We start from the raw sequence: 26,711 nt of genomic DNA on the forward strand, positions 1-26,711 counted from the left end.
TTTGATTACTATGTGTCTCGTCGTGTTTCTCCTTGGGTTTATCCTGTATGGGACTCTCTGTGCCTCCTGGACTTGGGTGGCTATTTCCTTTCCCATGTTAGGGAAGTTTTCAACTATAATCTCTTCAAATATTTTCTCTGATCCTTTCTCTCTCTCTTCTCCTTCTGGGACCCCTATATAATGTGAATGTTGTTGCATTTAATGTTGTCCCAGAGGTCTCTTAGGCTGTCTTCATTTCTTTTCATTCTTTGTTCTTTATTCTGTTCCACAACAGTGAATTCCACCATTCTGTCTTCCAGGTCACTTATCCATTCTTCTGCCTCAGTTATTCTGCTATTGATTCCTTCTAGTGTATTTTTCATTTCACTTATTGTATTGTTCATCTCTGTTTGTTCTTTAATTCTTCTAGATCTTTGTTAAACGTTTCTTGCATCTTCTCGATCTTTGCCTCCATTCTTTTTCTGAGGTCCTGGACCATCTTCACTATCATTATTCTGAATTCTTTTTCTGGAAGGTTGCCTGTGTCCACTTCATTTAGTTGTTTTCTGGGATTTTATCTTGTTCCTTCATCTGGTTCATAGCCCTCTGCCTTTTCATCTTGTGTATTTTTCTTTGAATGTTGAAGTGTGGGGTCTTTATCACTGGACCACCAGGGAAGTCCCTATGATTTCTTGCTGCAGGTTTTTTGTACATACACTTCATCAGGTTAAAGAAGTACAGTCCTACTTTGCTAAAATATATTGTTTTAAAAATTGAGTTGATATTGAATTTTACTAAATTCTTTTTCACCTTTTGAGATGCTCATTTAATATACTAATATGGTAAATTAAATTGATTTAAAATTTTACTAACTGTGCATAACTCTACGATGTACTACCTTTTTTATACATTGCCATATTTGTTTTTTCATTAATAAGCCTGCCCTGTAATTTTCCCTTTCACATGTTGTTTTGGTATCACACTTTATGCTATCCTCATAACAGGATTTGGGGAGTGTTTTCTACATACTGGAATAGTTTGTGCAGGATTGGAATTATTTTTCCTTGAATATTTATAGAACTTGCTGGTAAAACTGCCTGAGTCTTTGCTCTAAATTTCATCCAGGGAACAGGTAATAACTAGGCTAATAAAATGGACTAGAAGAGAGGGAAACAAAAATAAATGTTCTTTGCACACTTCAGGAACTGCCTGGTCTACATTACTGTCACTGTCTAGATGTAATACATAGAGAAAAGTCTGAAAAGACAGAAATGGGTAAGATTTCCTTCAGGAAAGGGACTTGGAGTGGAGTTGAGTAAACCTGAATTGCTGTTACGAAATGAGAATGTATTCCTGTTTTACTTATGTAGTTAAACATTTTTTAAAGAATAAAAATGATTACAGGAGTTGGGCTTTCTGGAGCACCGGAAAGTTGGGGGAGATGCCTCGCCTAGTTTTCTCCCCACAAGAACGTGGCTTTGCTGATACTGAGTTTGACTAAAGAACCAAGAGAGTCTGTGCTTCTAAACAGTCAGATTGTTACATCTAAATTCTTCCAGAGTAGTGTTGTAAACCTGAGTATCACACCGCAGTGGCAAGAATCATGTTTTTTTCGTGTTCCGCAGGATCGATCTTTCAGACTGTCAGTGGCAGCAACGCCCTCTAGAGGCAAGGCAAAGCCATGAAAGACCATTTGCACTGGGCAAGTGGGTCATCTCTGCTCCTGCCCTGGGTAGCTGCCTTACCTCAGCTAAGCTAAATCAATCACTCCATCAAGAATTCATAGCAGCTACTTGTAGTCTCTTCCCACTGATGGATTACTAAATGTGTAACACTGCAACAATATTGAAATTGCATTTATGTTTTCATAAGCTATGTAAACAATTACATTCCTTCAAAATCAGCTATCTATACAGCTGAGGTGAAGCCTATGGAGCTGAGTTGTTTCCAGTTAACTCTCAAGGAGTTGATGGGTAATGGAAAGGCTGAAATTCTAGCTGGGTCATTACTGAGTAAATTATTCAGCCTCTCTGACCCTTTTTCTTCTATGTAAAAATGAGCTATGTAGTATCAAAGGAGACAACAGATGTGAAAGGGGATGCCAGAGACTGAATGTTTGTCTCCCCCAAAATTCATAGGTTGAGACTTAACCCTCAATGTGATGGTATGAAGAGGTGGGGCCTTTGGGAGATGATTAGGTCATGAGGGTGCCCTTATAAGAGACCCCCAAAGAGTTCCTTTGCCTCTTCCACCATATAAGGACATAGTGAGAAGCAAAGCTATGAACTAGGAAGAGGGACCTCACCAGATACCAGATCTGCTGGCACCTTGATCTCAGACTGAGAAATGTTTCCAGAACTGTGAGAAATGTTTCTGTTGTTTATAAGCCACTCAGTGTATGATATTCTGTTACAGCAGCATGAACAGACTAAGGGGAAGAGCTATAAAAAATTGAAACTGTGCAGTTTTCACATGCAAGCTATGGTGGCCACTGCTGTATACCACATCCATTCCCCCTTCTTTACTAACAAGTCTGATTTTGTCTGGGGAGGCAATGTGCCCAGCTTTTAAAAACACTCTTCCCCAGATCTCTTGCAGCTAGGAGAAGCCAAATGAGAGTTATGGTCAATGAGACAGAAACTAAGGGTTTCTGGTAACATGTTCTTTACTGGATACATGCACTGCTCCTTCCTGCTTTCCTCATCTTTTTTTTTTTTGCGATACGCAGGCCTCTCACTGCTGTGGCCTCTCCCGTGCGGAGCACAGGCTCCGGAGGCGCAGGCTCAGCGGCCATGGTTCACGGGCCCAGCTGCTCAGCGGCATGTGGGATCTTCCCAGACCGGGGCACGAACCTGCGTCCCCTGCATTGGCAGGCGGACTGTCAACCACTGCGCCACCAGGGAAGCCCCTCCTCGTTGTCTTTTGCCCACCTTTCTTCTTCTTGCCTGACGTGAGACTGGAGGTGGAGCAGCCATTGTGCATCTGTGTGGCAACAGGCATAAGGATATAGGCCTACGTGTGAAGAATGGTGGAGTGAAAATACGAACAAAGCCCAAGTTCTTGGTGGCATCGCTGGACTCTATGACAACCCAAACTACCAGTGGACTTTTTTGGTGTGACTTAAATTCCTGCTTTTTCAGTCACTCTTGGGCACCTGTTACTTACAGTCAAACTTATTAATAATAGATATATAAACCAATTCCAAAGTATATTTTTCTTTTTATTTTTTAATCTCTTTCAGGAAAATGATTATCCAAACTATAATACAGAGTGTCTCATATTGCAAGTTATGTAATACTGTAAAATGAAATATGTAATTTCATAGTATGTTACCAAACAATGATGTATTGGGGCTGTCTTCATATATTTGCAATATAATTTCCTTAAGATATATTATGCATACATTTTTTGAAAGATGAGGTGGGGGAAAGGGCAAATAGCTCTGTGCAGCATTCTCAGTTCATTAGCCCCCCTATCTGCTACTGCATTGTCATAAAAGGCTGTCCAATGAATATGGTTAAAAAAAGTGATAGGTGGGGACTTTCCTGGCAGTTCAGTGGTTAAGGCTCCGCACTTCCAATGCAGGGGGTGCTCAGGTTCAATCCCTGGTCAGGGAACTAAGATTCTGCATGCCACACGGCGTGGCCAAAAAAAAAAAAAAAAAAAAAGAGTGATAGATCACACTCATCGAGTGCTAAGTATGTGTTAGGCACATTCCAAGCATTTTATGTGAAATTAACTCATCTGACCCTAAAAAAAAAAATCCCTATAATGTAGGCACTTTTATTATCACCCAAAACAAACAGAAAACCACCAATTCACAGCAACAATTTTCAGTGCACAGTGTACTAGAGTAATACTGTTACTAACTAAAAGCATAACTGGTTCTCCCATTGGCAGCAAAATTTAAAATTATACACTCCAATTATATTTCTATTTAGAAGAAACTCCTAAGCACAAATAACTATATGATGAAACCAAGTTACAAAAAAAAAAGCTTTAATAAAGCTCTGCTTTACAATGCTTAGTGATGAAGAAATGTGCAGCGAGAAATACTCAAGTACTTAGACTTCTTGTGTCAAGACCATGGTCACCTGTGCACAGTCATTAAAATAAATACTGAAACAGGACACACCGTGGCACACAGTGGAGAGTATCAGCAGTAAAACATGCATAGATGAAAGGAAGTGGAAAAGTATTTGCTTGGCTGACAATGCAAGTTATATGAAAGTGGCTGATCCATGTATTGAACAACCTATGGCCTAAACTTATTTTTCAGTGAATCCTTGGTCTTAGAACATACTCCAAAAGATCTACAAATGAACAAAAGAAAAGGCAAAACATTTAAATACTTCTTGTATCACCAAGAAGAGTGTGATCAAAATAGTGGCAATGTCTGTAGTAAAACGTCAAATGGTTAAAGTTTTTTTTTTTTTTTTTAGTTTATTGAAAAACAAAGCTCTTCAACAAAGTTACTAGAAGCAAAACTTATAGTATCCTGAAGTGTAAGGAATACTGAATGTGATTAAGAGGTCTCCTAGCTTCAACCACAGAACTCTTTAAATATTTTAAAGACAATATATTAAAGTAATCAGAATCAGACTGTACTGTTAGACATTCCTTAATCTTATGGCCCAGATCAAATAGTTTTTGAAAATGGTGCATTTCTGTTTTTAAATATAGGAGAAGTCAAGGTAAAGTAATTCATTAAGAAATAGAGAAAAACATTTTTTGGCAGTGCATTCATGGCAATACTGTATATACCTACAGATCTAAAAATGAAAGACAAGAATGTATGTGGCACTGTTACTCCATTTTGATTGCTTAAAAAGAAAAAGGGCAGCACAACTAGGATGAATGTTTTCATCTGCTACAGAACACAAACTGGGATCTGTGGATAAAAAGTGAGTACACCAGAAGTTACATATCCACATGAGTGTTGTTCATTTCAAAATAATCAACCTTATGGCTGTCATTATATACTGAACATATTTTGTTTTCTAGAAAGGCAATATTTTTAGTCTTTTCCCCTAAACAAAAACTAAGATGCCTAGGTTAAAAAGTTATAATCAGGACTACACAGGCTATAAAAATCTCTTTATACTCATCAACTCTTAATTTCTGACCAAGAATCTATGACTGGTTTTTAAGGCTGGGCTGGCTTTCCTCCATCACTCTGCACATTCTTAGGTAAGCCTTTCTCCTTTGGGTGCCCACATTAATATGCTCAAAGAACACACGTTTTAAGACTACTCAAATAATGTACAGTACAAATTACGTTCTGAAGAGATTTTTAAGAATTTGCTCTTTTTTTATCCTTACCACTCTTCCTTCCCGATTGCTAAGTTTACCAAGAGCTACTTGTATATTTTATATTCAGTGGTGAAAACAGAACCCTACTGATTAAAAGCTTACCAAATCCATACCTGCATCACATTCTGGACCTTAGCCCCAAATAAATATCTGGTCACAGCACTTTTAAAAAGCTAGGAATAAAAGTCCTCTATTTTGCATAAAGGAAGACTGATAACGAGTAGAATCTTAGAAATTCTCAAATACACCAGTGAGCACGCTAGTTAACAGTCAAGGGAAGTCACTTTTTTGTTTTCTTGCTTTATTTATTTATTTATTTGGATGCACTGGGTCTTAGTTGCAGGCATGCGGAATCTTAGTTGCAGCATGCTTGTGCGATCTAGTTTCCTGAGCAGGGATCGAACCCAGGCCCCCTGCATTGGGAGCACAGTGTTAACCACTGGACAACCAGGGAAGTCCCTAGGGAAGTCATCTTTTTGATGTTTTGAGAATCTCTTGGAAATTCAGTGATTTGGAGATGTTTGTAGGGACAGTTTCAAAGACATGTTGACAGTAGATGCAATATGATAATGAGAAAAACAGCAAGTATGGTCTCCTCTTTCCACAAGTTTACCTGAGGAAAGTCAAAGGAAACTGTTTTAAAAGGAAGATAGGTGAGCATGCTTGTTTTGCTGAGGGTTGGAAAGAACAGAGGCATAGGTAAAAGGAGAGTTAGGATCAGTCAAAGTGGCCTGGAGACCTGGGAGGTGGTGGAATACTGAGAACGGGTCCCCACTGAGTCTGGCCACTGAGAGGAAGAACATCTTTCACTGAGACCAAAAGGAAGAAGGCAAAGTCAAAAACCCAGAGAATTCTGGCAGTAGGGGAGAAGAAAGTGTTGAGATGGTGGGATAAAGGGGTTGGAAGTCATGAGATAGTTTGGAAAAAATGAGAAAGGAAAAAAAAGACCTAGGAGTGAAATGAATGAGCAGTGGGCCCCGCTGAGAACTGAGAAAAACCATTGTGAAACGTTTAGTGCAGTTGCAGACAGTGTTATACTTTAAAAAAGAACCCAGAAAAAATAAACAAACCTGGAGATAACTAAAAAACTCTTTTAAAAAAATGACCTATTATGGCTTGAATGTCTGTGTCTGCCCCCGATTCATATATCGAAGCCCTACCCCTCACTGTATTAGAATCTGGAGATGGGGTCTTTGGGAGGTAACTAAAGTTAGATGAGGTCATGAGGGTGGGATCTTTTGATGGGATTAGTGTCCTTGTAAGAAGAGACTCCAGAGAGATTGCTCTTTCCAAGTGTACATACACAGAAGAGGGTCCAGTGAGCACACAGCTAGATGGTGACCACCCACAAGCCAAAAGGCCTCAGAATGAAACCTACTTTGCCGGCATCTTGATCTTGGACTTTTAAGACTCTGCAGCTGTGAGAAATAAATTTCTGTTGTTGAAACCACTCAGTGTGTATTTTGTTATGGCAACTTGAGCTAAGGAAGAACTTCAATACACCAGGGAAGATATTGAATTTATGAAATAAGAACAGAAGGCTGTAAAAAGATCAGAAAAACAAGAATGATCTTAAAAATGTGAGGGAGTTCCCTGGTGGTCCAGTGGTTAGGACTTGGCACTTTCACTGCCGTGGCCCCGGGTTCAATCCCTGGTTGGGTAACTAAGATCCCACAAGCTGCACGGCGAGGCCAAAAAATAATAATAATAATAATAATAAGTAAATAAGTAAAACAACAAAAAAAGTGATAGTTGATATATGTTCAAAAAAGGGTCAGAGATAAAATCAAGGAAATTCTCCCAGAAAGTTAAAAACAAAAGGCAAAGAGATGGAAAGCAGGGAAGATAAGAAAAACAGGAGATTAATGCTGGAATTCCAGAAAGAAATAACAGGGAAAAAAAGTGGCAATTATTAAAGAAATAATACAAGAATTTACCAGAACTGAAGGAAATTAGTCTGTTATCATGAAGGCCTGCCGAAAGCTAAACATATAGACCCTCTCCAAGGCATTTCATGGTAAATTTTCAGAACAGAAGCTCCAGAGAGGCAGAAAAATGGGTTACATATAAAGATGTTATCAGAAATGGCAGGTTTTTAAGATAATGAAGCAGGGACTTCAAAATTCTCAAGGAAGATTATTTCCAGTCTAAAATCCTGTACTATCAATTAAATGTGAGACATTTTCAGACATGCAAGCTCTTAAAAATCTTAACCTATATGCACCCTTCCTCAGGACACTAATGAAAGATGTACTTCTCCAGGACACTAATGAAAGATGTACTTCTCCAAAATGAGGAATAAACCAACAAGCAAAAGGAAACAAAGGATCTAAAGTCAGGAGAAAAGTGAAACTGAGTTTCAGATGCCTGAGGGCAGAAGGCCTGTAGAGAAAGAGCCCAAACTGGAGCCCTAATCAAGTTCCCGGAAAGAAAAAGGAACTGTCCTTATCCAAGACATTTAATTCTACAGAAAATTGTCTTCAGAGGGCTTTTGCGGTGAGTTTGGAAAAACTTAGCGATAGGAACATAGAAACTTTCAAAGGAAACAAAAAGACAAAATTAACAATAAGAAAAGCAAAGAGTTGCACAAGAAATGACATGTGATAATAAATTACTCAACTCAAGTGAACAACAGTCCTACATAGTCATAAGGTAAAAACTGACTGCTAATCAAATAAAATTTTGCCACCTTTCTTAATTGGGAGACTAGAGGGAGTAGAAATGGGAAAATGGGATGGTATAATAGTAACTAAATTCTCAACTGTCATAACAGGAAGTTTCCAGAAAAAGAAAAATACAGAAATGTCAAGAAATACCTGTAGGACTTCACTGGTGGCGCAGTGGTTAAGAATCCGCCTGCCAATGCAGGGGACACAGGTTTGAGCCCCGGTCCGGGAAGATCCCACATGCTGTGTGTGCCACAACTACTGAGCCTGTGTGCTGCAACTACTGAAGCCTGCACGCCTAGAGCCCGTGCTCCGCAACAAGAGAAGCCACCGCAATGAGAAGCCCACGTACTGCAACAAAGAGTAGACCCCGCTCGCCGCAACTAGAGAAAGCCCGTGTTGCAACAACTAAGACCAAACACAGCCAAAATAAATAAAATTAATTAAAAATAAAAAAAGTAAAAAAAAAAAAAGAAATACCTGTATAAGTATATAATATAGAAATCTGAAAACTAATGCATGCTAAAACCAGCTCAAAGTTAAAAGCAGATGCCTCTGTGGAGGACTCTGCAGTGAGAAAGTCTGCAGCTGGGGACTGGCACTATTTATAATGACTCCTTTAAGATTATCTGACTTTTTAATCTGTGCATATTATTTTATTAAAAACCTAAAATAAAGGTCAAAAAAGACCTTTCCCTTCATTGTTCTACTCTTCCTCCTCTTCAAAAGATAAAAACTTGTTAAATGATTTGAATAAAAAATAATTCCCTAATTTAAAAAAAGTCACAAATGTCAAAGTAGTAGTAAAGCATGTGTTAAGCTCCTACAAATAGTGCTTTTCAATAAAATCAATCATCTAGGCATTTTTGAACTTTTCTTAGGCAAATGTTTTGGGCATTTGCTATAGTTTAAGAAATACAAATGTCAGAATAGCAAAAAGCAGTTTTATAGTGTAACAAATATATTTTATGCAGTCATTGCCTACACTCCCCACTCCAGGCTAAAAAGTGTATAATTTTGTTTTTTCATAGTGAACTCTCTATAATGCACCCGTTCTCCATGTCAGCATATCCAACATTCAAATTAAATGCGTATAATGAAGTGAAGCCTTAATGTATGGCACTTTTAAAGATTTCTTGGTGCATTTAACACAAAAAATTCTAGTAAGATTCTTATTACTTCACCTAGGTAAGCATTAGAATTTCAGGCCAAATTATTGAAGGTATTTCAACAGATCAGAAGTGTTTCCCTGGGTCTGATAGCCAGAACATTTTGAACAAATTTATTCTGAAACTGATTTAGAAGAGCGAAGGCTCACGCTTATTACTCATTAATTTTTGAAAACCTTTCTAATTTGGAGCTCTGTAATACATTCATGGTGCCATGACATGTTTAAAAAATATTCATCCTTAAAAATACTAGAACATTCTTTGAAAACCTATTACACTTATTCTTTTAAGCTATTCTGATCTAAAGAAAGAATTAAAGTTTAGGAAAAGGGAAAATGAACATTTAAAAAAGTTTATTTCTAGCCCTGAAAGAACAAAATTATTGAACAAGGTCATCAAATACAGCAGTTAATGTCAATGTAACAATTAAATAATTGAATGGGATTAAATTAAAAATAAAAGTCAATATAAAATTTGAAGACAAAACAGAAAAGACAAGTTACTTTCACTTAGTTCCATTTCTATCTAACAAAAACAAAAAAAACCCAAAACAAACAAACAAAAAACACACAAGACATTCCTACCAAAGATGTTTGACAGAATTATCATATATTTCTTTCTCTCTCATTTGGCAACATTCTAGAATGGTGAATGAGAAAGACTTCAGTTCTCTCAAGGCCAGGCCAGTGCTTGGTTCTCCTTTGTAATTCCCACAATATCTACCACAGTGTCTTTGTCAAAGTGGTCAATAAATGTGTTAGTGAGAAATAAAATCTGTGTGTGTGTGTGTGTGTGTGTGTGTGTATTTTTTCCCCTTCTTACACATAGTCATATACACACACTGTGGAAAAACTGATTTTAGTTGTTTATTGTGGGAGCAGTTGAGACAAGGAAGACAATCTGCTTTTTATATTACTATAATTTCACTAAAAAAAACCCCAAAAGAATCTTAATCGGGATTTTAGCTATATTCCATAATGATTTTTTGACATTTCACTGGATATGGATCTCAGTATATTTTAAAACTTTTAGATTAAAAAACTGATGCAAATTTAAGCACCCATTTTTTTTTTTCTAACTATAGCTACTGCCTGATCAGATCTAAAATTATTCTGGCTAGAATACAGTATATATAAACAAACATGTATTTATGTGAGCCCTACAAAGAAATCCTCATAGGTAGTTTTAAATTGCTTATTAAAGGCACAGGTCATTTAGGACTGGTGGTAACTAGATACACTTTAAGCAGCTTAATATTTATATGTTGAGGAGAAGAGAATTTGTACTGTGTGCCAGGCACTCAACACATGAAAACAGAGTTGTGTTAGCCTTAGTTTCTTATGCTAGCACAATCACTCTACTTGTTTACTATTCTATGTAGGATGAAATATTCAATATTTTCATGGTTTCTCAGTTTTAACTGTCCCTTTCAAAGCAGCAAAAGGAACAAGAGGAGAAGGAAACTTTTAGACTGCCAGAGAGTCTGAAATATAATAAATACTACAGTAATATTGTCTTAATAAGAAAAGAGGACTACTAAGGTAATTTTTAGATTTAAATGGGAATTTTCATTCTAAAGTAATGACAAAAAGGTAAATACAAAAGGCAGTTATTAAAAAAAAACCATGAATCTTGATTCAGATATAATTTTTCTTGCAACAACATGTGAACATTTTAATTTAAAATTAATAAATCACAATTCTGTATTGCTTTTAAGATTAAGATTATTCAAAAATTGACACATTTCAGAATTAACCAAGTACATTTCTATTACAAGTTAGTTTATCCAAGTAAGTAAAGAATAAACCACAGCGTAGCTCCCTTAACCTAGGAGTCAGGTTTTAATGACAAAGTCCGTTGCCAGCAATGGACATGCAGGTAACCATCAAGGAAGTTGTAAATACAAACCCCAAACTGCTTCTATAAACTGAAAAGACCTTTGTTGAGTCACAGGCATAAAAATGGGGCATTGGCACTGCATTCAGTGAATATGGCCTTTATGACTTACGCATGGAAGTGCCTTCTAGAGTGGTCATGAGGATCACAGTCTTACACCATCTAGTTGGTTTTCTATTTCATTGGTAGCATCTTCTTTATCATAATCCATCCAGACAACTATTTACAAAGAATGTTCAAATCTGGAACTCAACAGACGCTGTAGCTTTCCACCAGAAATAAACCAGCTTATTTCTGTAAAGTAATTTAGTAATAGCTGTAGAAGGCCAATATAATCCAGAGAAAAAGGAAATCAAGAATCAAATTGAAAACAGAGACTATTAAGTGCTCTAGATACAAGTTTCACTAATTATCTTACTTATTTTTGTGAAAACCTTCCTGTATTACCAATTTAAAAAAAAAAAAACCCCACCAGCCATTTCTATCCTTATACCTGTATCTTAACAGAGATATGATGGGAATGATAGGAAATAAAACTCATATTAAGTTCTCCTAATGTACTCCAAAACATCAAAATTATTTTTATTCATGATTTGTACTATTGCAGGATGGCAAGTAGGTGTGAAGTCAATTAGGAGCGAATGGTGGGAACAAAAAGCCAGAACCAAAGCACGTATTTTTCTCTTTCATGTGGCTCTTGGCATGTCAGAAGGGACAATACTGCCTCCAAAAGCCAAACAATTAAAATGATGAGAGAAGAAGAAGGGAGGAGGGGAAGGGAGAAGAGAGAGCACTCTAATAATTAATGTTACAGGTCACAGACCTTTTTTAAATCTTTAAAATAAAAAATGTATTGCTATCAACAAGCACATTTCATTACTCTTTCTTTCTCCAGTTTTTTACATGAATATTATTTACTTATTTGAAAAAAATCTAAAGTAATTCAACATCTCAAATGACCCATGAATTTACCAAGAAGTACTTTGTCACTTAAGTTCTCACAGACAGTAAAAATGTTGGTAATGGGCTGGGAACAATGTTTATAACAAATCTCTACAGATTACTGGTCAGAAGCTGCATCTCTAAGTAACTGACATTTCTCTTTCATGAATATAGTCTTATCTATTTTAGAGCTCACCAAGGTTCAAGCCTCTCACTTTGTCTCTGCTAGCTCCAAATATTTTTTACCTTTAAATGGAAAAAAAAAGGTTAACTTTTAAATTCTGAAAATTCAATGGTTATTATATTATTTACCATGGGAAGGGGGGGAGGAGTAGGGTGAGAAAGGGTTAATTAAAAAACAAACTAGCTAATATTACAACATATACAGAAACTTATTTCCAAAATGAAGGGAAAAAAAGAGGGACAGGGAAACTAGCGGCACAAACCAAAGTCCTGAAGCCAAATCTGAAGAGGACATAGAAAAACAAAGTGTAAGAAAGTAGAGTCAATGGGATTCTTTTTCTGTTTCAATGATTTAGTTATAAATATAGATTATTAGTCTTCTCTCTATACATGTTAACAAATGCCAAACAACTCACTATTATGAAACTTTTAAAACTGATTCTTTCACATTTGTTTAAAAAGGTAAAAATCACATTCTTTTCTTCCCTTCCTTCAGTTCAAACTCTGAACTGAAATATTACATGTAACAATAGCTGGTTCTAACTTCTATACAAAGTTAAACGATATTGAACTCCTTTGCCAATATAAGGAGCTACATAATTTCTATCACACTTGCCTCCAATTTAGGCATAAGAAACATTTCTCAAAGCAACTCAAAAGGAGCAAGTCAAGGAAAAGAAAGTTATGGAGAGAAAAGAAGACTAGCAGATAAAACACATACTCTGAAAAACCCAAATCTGCCATTCAAGTACTGAAAATACCTCAAAAGGGACAATGAATGGGATCTATTATAATGAAGTCAGCAAAATAAAATGCAAATCTCAAGCATGATAAATGGCCCTGATGGGCTTTCTGCTGAAAGATGTAAGGCTAGTGATTCAGTCCACAATTCCTTTTGGACCCTAAAGAAGGGATTCAATAAGAAAGTTGTCATTCAGTTCTGCAATTTTTTCTTGGTTGTCTTCAGGAAATAGTAGCTTGTTTTTTTCCTCGTTATGTAGACCATTTCTTTAAACCCCAAAAGAATAATAATTTTCATATATTAAAAGACTTCTTTTAGAAAATGGAGAAAAGAATATGAGGCCATGGCAATGATGTTAACGGTTACTCTTCATTGCTTCTTTAGCTGCCATGATCAGTGGTGTCAAGCTGGATAATGGTTTGGCCAGTTTCAGGAAGGGATGCTGTCAGAAAGAGTGGGGGAAAATAAATGTAAATGTCACCAGTTTAGAAGCCAAATATTTCAATTAAGCCCCTAAGACTACTTTATGGATCATAATTTATTTAACAAACACATATTTCAGTACTTATATAAAATCAACATAATCACTACATCACTTTTATGGTTGAAAGTGTAGTCTTTTTAGTTTTTCTCATATTATAAAATCTCAGTTAAATGACCCAGATACCCATGCCTGCAATGAACTGGTGTGAGAACTGGTAATATGAAAAACTTATACATTTATCCCAGTATTATGGGTATTTTATTCTCAGCAGATAAAATCCTGAACTGCAGCAGCTGCCATGCTGCTGGTAATGAATGAATAGTGAAATGTAATTATGAACTCTATGTAAACTTTCTGCCGGTTACTCAAAAAAGTCAACTTTTTCCCAAAAGAGAATTATTTCCAAATTCACCTGTAACAGTTCTCTGGCTGAACCCCTTTTCTCCACATCCATCTCCAAACATCGATTTAAGAAATCCCGAAATATGGGGGAAAGTTTCTCTGGGTTTTGAAGTTCTGGAGTTCCATTAGTCGCTATCAGGTACAAGGCCTAAGAATAGAAGAACAACTCTGACATACTTAAGATAGCTCAACAAAGTTAGAGAGTACTTTAAACTTTATGGATCTCTTACGTATTTAAAGACAATTGTCATACACACTAAAGTGTGGTTATTATTTCTACCCATTTCGATTAGATATTTTTCACTTTATTTTTAGATGTTACATTTCCCTGACTTCTTTTTCAAAATTATCTTCACCTTTTTCTTTTTTGGATTATAAATACATACTGATAAATAAAACTACCACTATAATAAAATGGTATAAAGAAAAATGACCACAATCCCACCATCCACATATAGTATTCCATTTACCTTTCTTAAGATTTTTTTTCCAAGTCATACCACATTTCAAAACAATGGGATTTGTTGAAACTGCTTTAAGAAATTTTAAATTAGCTATATCTATATAGCTATAGATGAACAGGTGGAACACATAGGATTTTTAAGGCAATGAAGATACTCTTTAAGATACTTTTATAATGGACACGTTATTCAGTATACATTTGTCCAAACCCACGACATATGACATCAAGAGTGAACCCTAATGTAAACTATAGACTCTGGATGATACTGATGTGTCAGTGTAGGTTCAATGATGGTAAGAAATGTACCCTCTGTGAGGGATGGTGATAATGGGGGAGGTTATGCATGTGTAGGGGGAGAGGGCATATGGGAAATCTCTGTACTTTTCTCTCAATATTGCTGTGAACATGAAACTGCTCTAAAAAAAACAAAGTCTTAAAAAAAAAAAAAGAAACAAAACTAGCTATATCCCACCCTCATCATCACTATCAATAATAACAGATTAGATCTACAAAATTATTTTAATGGCTGAATTGAATAGTGTCTTATTATATGGGTGCTTCATAATTTAGTCAATCCCCTTTGGAAAATCCTTGTATTCTTTATGTAATTCTCTGACAATTTTCTTTGAATTCCTAGAAATGGAATTAAAAAAAAAAACGCTCAATAGACTTTTTAAAAGAAGTTTTAGATGTACAGAAAATTGAGCAGATAGTACACAGCTCCCATATACCACCCCTACACACACACACACACACACACACACACACACACACACAGAATTCCCCCATTATTAAAATCGTACATTAGTATGGTACACTTTGTTACAAGTGATGAACCAATACTGACACACTTTCACTAAATAGAAGTCTGTAGTTTACACTGGGGTTCACTCTTTGTATTGCACAGTTCTATGGGTTTTGACACACGTACACTGTCATGCAACTACCATTATAGTATCACACAGAATACTTTCACTGCCCTAAAAATTCCCTGTGTTCCACCTATTGGTTATTATGAATAATGCTGCCATGAACATTTGTGTACAAGTTCTTGGGTGGATGAATGCTTTTAATTCTCTTTGTTATTTACCTAGCAGTGGAACTGCCAAGTCACATGGTAACTCAAAGTTAATTTTTACAGGAACTGTCAAACTGTTTTCCAAAGTGCTGTACCATTTTACATTTCCACTAGCAGTGTATGAGGGTTCCAATTTCTTCACATTCTCACCAACACTTATCATTGTCTGCCTTTTTGATTACAGTCATTCTAGTAAGGGTGAAGTGATCTTGTTGAGGCTTTGATTTGCATTTCCTTATTAACTACTGATATTGAGTCATATATGATAATTTAAAAGAAGTAAAAGATAAAAGAGAAAGAAAGAAAGATGGAACTCTCCACCTCAGCTGCTGGAATATGTACATAACTCTTTAAAATCTACTGACTTCATCTGTTTCTCAGAACCCTCACTCTTTTGTTTGAATATGGGCTTTAACATTGCCATCTACACAGGCTTCTCATAGATGTGATCCTGCTTTCCTCTTTGTACCTGGGGGTACAGAGGCCAAGGTTCAAAGTCAACAACCTGAAGGATATATCTAGAGCCCCTTAATTCTGCAGAAAAGTGACCAAATTCTTACTTATGTGCAAATTTAGAAACCACACAGCTTACCAAAAATTTACAAACTCTTTACCTAACACATTCAACTCAATAAGCCAGAAGCAAATCATTTTTAGACGTAGAGTGAGGGCAGAGACTAGGTTTTATCAACTTCGTATCCTAAATTCTTGGCCAGTGCCTGGCAAAAGCAAGGTCTAAATAAATGATTTAAAGAAAATTATTTTTCTTAAAATAAGGCTGATGCTTAATTGGTCTTACCCTCAAAGGATTTTCATTGAGATATGGAGGCTCTCCTTCTACCATCTCAATAGCCATAATACCCAGAGACCAGATGTCAACCTTAGGGCCATAAGCTTTCCGTGTAACCACCTCTGGTGCCATCCAGTATGGCGTTCCAACCATAGTACTTCGCTTGCTCTGCTCAGGGGTGATCTGGGCACAGAAACCAAAGTCAGCTATAAAACAAAACAAAACACCTTGAGTTAATGGTGTCCGTGGGTTGTTTAAGAGTTTACTTAATATGATTTAACTAATTACATTTGAGTATTCAGCCTCTTAATTTTTAAGAAAGTATTAATAAAGAAAACCAGAATGGGCTTACAAATATTTTGATGATGTTATATACTCTCACTTTTTAACTTTTACTTCCCATAAGTAGAGGGTAAATTATCAGGAAGCCTTTTTTTTTTTTTGGCGGTACGCGGGCCTCTCACTGTTGTGGTCTCTCCCGTTGTGGAGCACAGGCTCCGCACGCGCAGGCTCAGCGGCCATGGCTCACGGGCCTAGCCGCTCCGCGGCATGTGGGATCTTCCTGGACCGGGGCACAAAGCCGTGTCCCCTGCATCGGCAGGTGGACTCTCAACCACTGCGCCACCAGGGAAGCCCTATCAGGAAGCCTTTTATTCTAAATAATTCTATCCTAAAAATTTTAATAAAGTTGAAAAAGGTCTAAAAGAAAAAGTCACCAAAGCTGGACACCAAAACTATGTCCACTGTGAATCAGGCAAAGGTCAGGAAATGGAAATTACTTTTGAAGAAAATAAACAGAAGCTAGAATTAATAATAATAAGCATCCGACTCAGCAGAGAGCCTAGGAAAAGAACATGTTTAACTGCAACTGTACCTACAAGGTCTTCACCAGCATTACTCTATTCCAAGCACCTCATTTTATAACTGAAGAGCAGAATGCCTAATTTAGTACCCAATATTAATTTAGTGGAAAAGTCAAGATGAGAATCCAGAATTTTTTCCTTCCTTCTACTGTTAAACCCATTCTACTCCATATGTAAACACTGTTAACATTTAGGTTTGTAAGCTTTAGACTCTTCGTTATGCATTTCCAAACGTACAAATAATACCCGTGAACTGACTGATTTATTTTACCTAGTTAGGATATTTTGTAAACTGCTTTTTAAAACCTGATTTTTTAGATATCTTTCCATATTAGTACATTAAGCCACCTCACTATTATAACTACACAACTTCACGGAACATAAAAATACCATAATGTATTTAACCATTTCTGTACTACTAGACATTTAAGATATTGTTGGACTTTCTTTACCAGGTTGCAGAGAACATTTTTGTACTTATTGCTGTGCATATGTTCAGTAATTCTATAGGAGAGAATCCTAAAAGAGCAATTGTTAGGTCAAATCATAACATTTACAGCTAAAATGAGTGCTTATAACTGTTCCAAGTATAATACCTCATAAGAATTAACATACCTCATGATAACTTTATGAGACAGGCATATTTACTACTGTTATGATTTCCATTTTACAAATGGAGAAACTGAGACATACATATTTTTAGATAACTTATCCAAGATCATTCATGTAGTAAGTGGTAGAGCCATGGTAACATATTAACCAAAAAAGTCAAATTTAGTTACCTGTGTATCCACCAAAAATGTATGAGAATGTCAATTTCTAGTTTTCCCGCTAAAATTACAATTATTAACTATATATTCTGACTATCTGACAGAACCTGGGTCCCTTTTTCTTGTGGTTGAATAACCTTTGGAGTATCTATCTTAAAAAAAGAGATGTTGAAAAAGGAGCCAAACTCTCTAGGCAAACAGAAGAAAAAGTTTTTGCCTGATCTAAGAAATGCCTTGAATTTTGCATAGTTGGAAAAACCTCAGTAGGTGGTCTTCTTGAATCCTCCAGAGGACATGGTTGGAACTGAGATTATAGCCAGCAGAGGAAAGGAGTTTTGGGTTTTTTTTTCCATGACTCTACCATGTCTGATACAGAAGTTAATTAGGGAAAGAGGTTTACACATGGTTTTTTTCAGACCTTGTCATCTCTGACATAACGGTCATACAGCCCTCCCCCAATAAGGCCACCATCTACCAAATCCAGAGAAAGATGAACAGCATAATGACAAAAACCTACCCCAACAGGTAGCAGAGATAGATCCAAGTTTATGTTTGGAAGACAGCACCAACATTATAATAGTCCCAGACACTGTTCCTCAATGCTTTACATTTTTACTACTCAGAAGAATTCTCTGAGATAGGTACTGTTATTTTCCTTATCATACAAATGAGAAAATGGACACAAAAAGAGATTACATAACTCACCCAAAATTATTCAGCAAGTAGTAGCAGATCCGCTATTTAAACTCAAGCTGTCCAGCTGACAGTCCATATCTTTTTACTACTATTCTCCCCCACTGCATGTATTGTCATAAAAATGTTAATAGCAGAAGAGGGTTTTTACTTAAACAAAAGGCAGAAAACTATAAGTAACATATAAATGTTATTTATTCACTTGTTACTCACTAAGTTTAACAGATCCTTCCATGCCCAAAAGCACATTGTCACTTTTGATGTCTCTGTGGATCACTTGATTAGCATGTAAAAACTCCAATGCCTGTAAACACTGAACAGGAGAAAAACACCTATCAATGAAACAGTCCCTGAAAAGTCTAAGGGAAGTTCACATACACTATTTATGACCTGAGCACCACCTCTAGTAACCAGCAGAAGATACTCTAATAATACATTTATGAAGAAAAAACTCCTGTCACATGCAGTTGTGAAAATAAGACACCTAAAATAATTAGATCCCCCTCTTCCCACTCTCTGCTCTTATCCAGAGACAATTATTATATAATGTCTTATCTAGGCCTATTTCTGCCACAGATTATTTAATACCATAGAATATCACTTAGTCTTCAATGTTCTCATTTATGAAATGGTGGTGGGTCTACATGATTTCTAGGCCTGCTCAGGTTTAAATGCCTAAAGGTATGCAGCACTTGGTAAATATGCACAAGGCTTTTTAGAAATCATTTCAACAGTAAAGGATAAACTTGTTATCATTTCCATTTGAATCTGAAATATGCCAAAGTCTAATCAATGTAAGCCACTGCAGGTCTGGTTCTCTCCAGCTGTTCAATGCTATGTAAAATGTTTTCTTCATTTCCTCTATGGTAGGTTTTACATAAAGCTATACCCACACCCTAGACACCAGTGATGATCCTGGACACCACTTCCGTCTTATGCCATATTTCAGAAAGCACTGAGTTAAAAGAGCAGAAGAACTACTCTTACTTCCTTAAAAACAAGAATGAAATTCAATTTAAAAAATCTGCTTGCTATGTTTTTTTAATGTAAACTGAGTATAAATTGTAACTTGGAAAAAGTTGTTTTTATTTCTTACCCCCACTAAAGTAGAACAACAAATAAAGTCTGTACATCATTAATAACAAAAATCTCACTCAAAATAATCTACTATTCAAAGAAAAAAACCAGATTAACTGTGTATTACTGCAATACATTTACCAAGCATTTAAGCAGATTCCTGAAAAGAACAAATCCCCAGAAAAATACTTGTGTAAACAAATAGAAACAAATGTTATCACAATTAGAGGAACTACTAAAATAATTTTATACTGATTATGAAAAAAATTATTAGAAAAACAAATTAAGTATAAATAGATAAATCCTTAAGTTTGTATCAGCTTTTAAGTGATCAAACATTCTTTGTTAAGGGATATATTATTGTTTCCCTCCTGAAAGAGTCAAGAGGGCTCCCCTTAGGTGAAGCATAATTACATTAGAATTAAAAGTTTCAAAGAATAGTTTTTAAAAAACACCTAATAAAAGCTGAAAAAGGAAAAACATCACATATACTGTTCTTACATGAACAAAGTTTATAATTTACTTATAATTCACTGTAAAAATGCTGAAAGCCAAATCACAGGAAACATAATAGTCGTAAGAACTTTTACAATTTTGTCCTTTGTGACAATGATTCCTAGGGTACTCGAAGAAAGTACTGTTGCAATTTTAATGACAATAAGCAAATCATTAACCTAAGTCTCATCTGTAGGAAAAGATTACATGGAAGAAAGAAAGGCTCATTTTTGGCTTAGATCTAGGCAATGTGGCAGAATTCTACTAGCCTAAGCAAACAGTATGTCTCAAATTCATTAATGAATATCATCTCATTGGTCACCTTTAAAGAGATCGATAAGGCCACAAGTAAACTTATTAATTAATACTTAGGGTGAAGATGTGTACCACTTTGTCCTTGTTTCCACTGTTGAGCGGTGTATTTTTAATGGCACTCCCTCTCACTCTTAAAAGTATCCTGCTTGGATAATAACTAAAAATTTGCTTCTTTTCACATCCTGTTAACCACATTGTTACTGTAACTTTTCAAAAAGGGAGCAAACTCACCTCTCTGCATACAGCAGCAATCTGTGCTTCATCCATGCAGGTCTCTGTTACAACATCAGTAAGTGATCCCCCAGCGAGGTACTCCATTACCACAAACAATTCATCTCCCACCAGGTAACTAAAAAAAAGAACATACAAAATACATTCACACTTTCACTTTTTCTAAACACGTGGCACTCTATATTGAAGAATTCAAATGTTAGGAATCCTAATTAAAAAAACTAGAAAGCTGGTAGCTTTGATAGCTGGGAAGAAAACTGAAAAGTTGCTATGGAACAGCACAAAAAAAAAATACCTGAGGGTCATTATGATTTTCCCAAATCACTTTAAAATTTTGCCTGCAATTCTAACTTGAGTGTGTACACAGATTATTCCAATTCAAATAACCTTGTATGGCAGGAATGATTTGTCCTTTTTTACGGATGAAGAGATGGAGGCTTGGAAAGGCTAAGTAACTCATCCAAGGTCACACAGCCAGTAAGTGCCAGAACAAGAACCTGAAGCCAAGCACAACTGATTCCAAAGCTTATGACTTATTTTAACCATCATGCTTTACTGACTTGAAATACTATTTTAAAAAGCAGAGAAATGTACCTGGAAAGTTTCTCTCTATGAACATGGCCCCAGAGCTAGCCCTAAAGTCTAAAAGTGTGTTTTCTTTTAACCCATTCAAAACAAATTTAAATATGGAAATTAAAAAAAAATCACCTATGATTCCCTATCTCCAATATAATCACTACTATAATTTTCATTTATTTTTCTACAATTCTTCTTTCATTCACATATATATAACTGCTTTAAAAAAAAAAACAGATGTAAGGTAATTCCCTGGCGGTCCACTGGTTAGGACTCTGAGCTCTCACTGCCTAGGGCTCGGGTTCAAGCCCTGGTTGGGGAACTAAAATCCCATATGCCACATGGTGCGGCCAAAAATAAAAAAATTTAAAAATTAAAAAAATTAAAAATGTAAGATACATAATTTTCTCTTCTACTTTTTGTTCTCCTATTTAACATCAATTCCTAAATTAAGTGAGGTTTTGATAAACATGCTATTTGCCCATGAAAGACAAAATTTGAAATCAAAATTGACTTGAAAGTTTAAAAACTGTGTGGCTGGTCACCTCTGTCAGTCAAGACATGAATCATAGCTAACGTTTCCTTAATGTTTCTGCTTCTGATCATTTGTAATTCATATGAGCACCAGCAGCAATGTCCTTCATTTAACTGCCTTCTCTCACTTGCCAAGTGACAGCTATGTAGAAAAAGGACCTTCTAAACTGTAATATGCTATTTTTACCTCTCCTCCTCCCCTTCAAGTTTATTTTTCAGTGTTGACACTCAACCTTAGTCTAACTAAACTGGCTAGCCCCCAAAACCATGAGACTTAAAATTTCAACATTTTTCTCCCAATGTTTAAGAAATATTTATATTTACCTGTCTAAGAAGTTAACTATGTTGGGGTTCTTTAATTCTTTCATCACCAGAATCTCATTAATGATCAATTCCTTCTTTGGCTGTTTCTGTAAATTAATCTGCTTAATAGCAACCTATGATGGAAACAGGAAAAAAAAAGTCAGAACAAGTTTCCTAATACTCTTAGAAAATTACAAACACAGATCAGTTAATAATCTAATTTACTACATACATACTATACGATGAGATTATAATTTACTCATAGGCAGTACTTTAACTTCCACACTGCCTATGCACAATTCTTTGTAATACACAGAGCTTAAATATTTTTAGATTTCTCTTGAAATCTAAATGCAAGGTCAGCCCAGTGCCAGGAATTAATCCTCTTTTCATCTCAAGCTGGGAAAATAATTTTTAAAATATTTATTTATGAAACCAAACACATAATTACTTCTTTTTTCCCCTCAATAAGGAAAGTGCTATAAAATTACCTAGAGTAATTCTTTCAACATATTCAACTGCAAGAAATTCCTTACTGATTATTCACAGGCAGATCTAGTTTCTTCCCATATTAAAAGCTAATGGTAACACCCAGAAGTATGAAAAAGTAGCTACCTCTTGTCCCAATGCCACATCAGTAGCAGTGAAAACTGTGCCAGAAGCCCTAGGGAAAAGAAGACATAACCAGATTTAAGGTTTCAAAATCATTCTCATTTATAACATCCAAAGACTTTATGCTCAGAACAACTAAAAAGAGGTTAAAGAACGTTTAAGACTAAACATCTTTAAAAGAAGTAAAAGCAAAAACAAAGGGGGAAAAAATAAGAAAAAGAGGCAATTCTTGTGGCCAAAACTTATGTTAGAAATTTGTCATAAATTTCAGATCTACAAAAATACAGAAAAAAGATAAAAGAAAGAAAAAAGTCACATATACTCATGGATCCACTGCCCTGTTTAAGAAACAAAGAACTACAAATAAATTTGAAGGTTCTTATGTGCCCTTTCCAAAGGCATCCTACCTCCTCCCTAAAGTAATCTATATTGGGTATTTATTCTGTATTTGATGTGCATCATTTACATGTATTTCTCTATATTTTATACTCTATACTTTCTATAGCGGTCTGCACCGCTATAGAAAATGTTTCACATAATTTTTTTTTTTTTTTTTGTGGCACGCGGGCCTCTCACTGTTGTGGCCTCTCCCGTTGCGGAGCACAGGCTCTGGACGCGCAGGCTCAGCCACTCCGCAGCATGTGGGATGTTCCCAGACCAGGGCACGAACCCGTGTCCCCTGCATCGGCAAGCGGACTCTCAACCACTGCGCCACCAGGGAAGCCCCAATTTTTTAACTTCATATAAATGATTTCATTTTATGTATTTTCCTATAATTTGCTTTTTTAATTCAACACTGGATTGGGGATGGTCATCCATATGGATAGGTGTTATCCTTGTTCAGTTGTAATTATTACATATATTATCCAGTATACTATTTACAATTTATCCATTCTCAGGCAGAAGAATATTAACATGATTTTCAATTTCTTGTTATTAAAACCAGTGCCGCAAGTGAATTTGGTTTTTAAAAAGAAATTCATAAGGAAGTTTTCAAAAAGACTCAAGCTCACTTTCTAAACTGACAGAACACTTTCCAGAGATTAATAACATTAAAAATTCAAGATGTTCATTTGCTCCCAAGCAACAGAAAAAAAGATTTCAGTTAGCATAGTTTAAAAATACAAATTATTGGGAATTCCCTGGAGGTGCAGTGGTTAGGACTCCACGTTTCCACTGCAGGAGGCCTGGGTTCAGTCTCTGCTCAGGGAACTAAGATCCCATGAGCCATGTGGCACAGCCAAAAAATAATAATAATAATTTTTAAAAAAATACAAATGATTGAACACAATCAGAAGATCAGTAGAATTAAATATCCATACTTAATGATGTGATTAAAATGCAGGTTTTTAAAACTATAATCCTGTAGTAAATTTTCTTACTGTCTTTTAAATATTTGCCAGGCAATTTTCCCACCCATCTAATTTCTTATCACCAACGCAAAATAACACTTAAGAAGAAACAATGCACAATCACTGCTAAGTAGTACAGTATTTTAATAGCATCTAGAAATAAACGCATTACTTATTTACACAAATCCAAGGATACTACTCATAGAATACCAGAAGTGCTCAATGTCAGCAGGCAAAAGAGATATCATACTGGGCACCCAGGAAATAATGAATATTCTGGTAATACAGTCACAAATACTTACCCTTGCCCAATTTTTTCATATCTTGTGTATTTTTTCTTAGGGTCACCTATGCTTACAATAGTTCCTATTTTAAACAAAAACAACAAAAAGTTGGAAACTCAGTCAAGCATTTAAAAATTGTAAACTAATTCTGATAACATTATTTCTTTTAATAACCTCCACTGATTTTAGAAGTTTTCAAACATAACACTAAGTTTCAAAAATAATGTATGTTTCAAACACTAAAGAAACAATTAACAAAAATAAAAAAGTATCAGAAGCAAGAAGACACATTATTTCCACTAGGTTAGACCTCCTAACTAATGTCTTGATTATCCCACCTTCTCAAAATGACCACGTTTTAGAATGACCAACAGTACTAGTTTTCTTGAGACTAACGGGGTTTTAGGATGTGGCATGTTCAGTCTTAAAACTGGTAAATTCCCGGGGAAAGGAAAAGTTGGTCATCCTACTTATCATACTCCACTGAAATGTACTAAACTAATGATAAGTTATAAAACTACTTACTATGAGAAAAAATATAAATATTTATATATATATAAAATACCCAAATGAAAAACCCTAAATGGCTTTTCTGACTCTTCTCATATATCTTATATCTTTCAATATATTTAGGAAATCACTTATTACTATAAACATTACTCTAATGTGAACTAATCATACATCTGTTTTAGGAAAGTTCACTATGTCACAACTAAGAAACAGGTTTTATTTTACTTTATTTAACTTTTAATTTTACATTGGAGTATAGCTGATTAACGATGTTGTGATAGTTTCAGGTGCACAGCAAAGGGACTCAGTCATACATATACATGTACCCATTCTCCTCCCCCAAACTCCCCTTCCATCCAGGCTGCCACGTAACATTGGGCAGAGTTCCCTGTGCTATACAGTAGGTCTTTGTTGGTTATAGTTTTTTTTTTTTTTAATTAAAAAAAATTTTTTAAATTTTTGGTTGTGTTGGGTCTTCGTTGCTACGCGAGGGCTTTCTCTAGTTGCGGTGAGCGGGGGCTACTCTTTGTTGCGGTGCACAGACTTCTCATTGCTGTGGCTTCTCTTGTTGTGGAGCATGGGCTCTAGGAGTGCAGGCTTCAGTAGTTGTGGCACGCAGTCTCAGTAGTTGTGGCACATGGGCTTAGTTGTTCCGTGGCATGTGGGATCTTCCCGGACAACTGATCGAATCCATGTCCCCTGAATTGGCAGGTGGATTCTAAACCACTGTACTACCAGGGAAGTCCCTGGTTATCCATTTTAAATATAGCAGTGTCTACATGACAATTCCAAACTCCCTAACTATCCCTTCCCCCATTCTTCCCCCCTGGTAACCGTAAGTTCATTCTCTAAGTCTGTGAGTCTGTTTCTGTTTTGTAAATAAGTTCATTTGTATCATTTCTTTTTAGATTGCCCACATAAGGGATATCATACGATATTTCTCTTTCTCTGACTTACTTCACTCAATATAACAATCTCTAGGTCCATCCGTGGTGCTGCAAATGGCATTATTTCATTCTTTTTAATGGCTGAGTAATATTCCATTGTATGTACGTACCACATCTTCTTTATCCATTCCTCTGTCGATGGACATTTAGGTTGCTTCCATGTCTTGGCTATCATAAACAGTGTTCCAATGAACACTGGGGTGAATGCACCCTTTCGGACCATGTTTTTCTCCAGGTATATGCCCAGGAGTGGGACTGTAGTGTCATGTGGTAGCTCTACTTCCAGGTTTTTAAGGAACTTCTATACTGTTCTCCATAGTGTTGTTCCAATTCACATTCTCACCAACAGTGTAGGAGGGTTCCCATCTCTCCGCACCCTCTCCAGCATTTATTGTTTGTGGATTTTTTGATGAAAGCCATTTTTGACTGGTGTGAGGTGATATCTCATTGTAGTTTTGACTTGCATTTCTCTAATAATTAGTGATGTTGAACATCTTTTCATGTGTCTCTCGGCCACCTGTGTCTTCTTGGAGAAATACCTATTTAGGTCTTCTGCCCATTTTTTGATTGGGTTGTTTGTTCTGATATTAAGCCTCACGAACTGTTTGTAAATTTTGGAGACTAATCCCTTGTTAGTCACATCATTTGCAAATATTTTCTCCCAATCTGTGGGTTGTCTTTTCGTTTTGTTTATGGTTTCCTTTGCTGGGCAAAAGCTTTTGAGTTTAATTAGGTCCTGTTTGTTTATTTTTGTTTTTATTTCCATTATTCTGGGAGACAGATCGAAAAAGATATTGTTGCAATTTATGTCAGAGAGTGTTCTGCTTATGTTTTCCTCTAGGAATTTTAGAGTGTCCAGTCTCACATTTAGGTCTTTAATCCATTTTTGAGCTTATTTTTGTATATGGTGCTAAAGAATGATCTAATTTCATTTTTTTACATGTAGCTGTCCAGTTTTCCTGCAACCATTTAAGAGACTGTCTTTCCACCATTGTGTAGTCTTGCCTCCTTTGTTGTAGATTAATTGATCACAGGTGCATGG

The 26,711-nt window shown here is 35.9% G+C and overlaps 1 protein-coding gene across 3 annotated transcripts in view; it reads right to left on the reverse strand.

The window, feature by feature from the left end:
* Window positions 1–9,463: 9,463 nt before the first annotated feature.
* PAK2 (p21 (RAC1) activated kinase 2) overlaps window positions 9,464–26,711 on the reverse strand; it is an 80,054-nt gene continuing 62,806 nt past the window's right edge. For all 3 annotated transcript variants that reach the window (XM_004278782.4, XM_033403770.2, XM_033403771.2), the window contains 8 exons: window positions 24,231–24,294; window positions 22,580–22,628; window positions 21,986–22,098; window positions 20,552–20,669; window positions 18,647–18,746; window positions 16,117–16,313; window positions 13,787–13,924; window positions 9,464–13,332 (listed from right to left, as the gene is read on the reverse strand). In XM_004278782.4, coding sequence (XP_004278830.2) covers window positions 13,246–13,332; window positions 13,787–13,924; window positions 16,117–16,313; window positions 18,647–18,746; window positions 20,552–20,669; window positions 21,986–22,098; window positions 22,580–22,628; window positions 24,231–24,294 — 866 coding nt within the window. In that variant the 3' untranslated portion in view covers window positions 9,464–13,245. The remainder of the gene's footprint in view (window positions 13,333–13,786; window positions 13,925–16,116; window positions 16,314–18,646; window positions 18,747–20,551; window positions 20,670–21,985; window positions 22,099–22,579; window positions 22,629–24,230; window positions 24,295–26,711) is intronic.

The sequence above is a fragment of the Orcinus orca genome, chromosome 5, assembly GCF_937001465.1.
Source record: "Orcinus orca chromosome 5, mOrcOrc1.1, whole genome shotgun sequence".
Lineage (NCBI taxonomy): Eukaryota > Metazoa > Chordata > Mammalia > Artiodactyla > Delphinidae > Orcinus > Orcinus orca.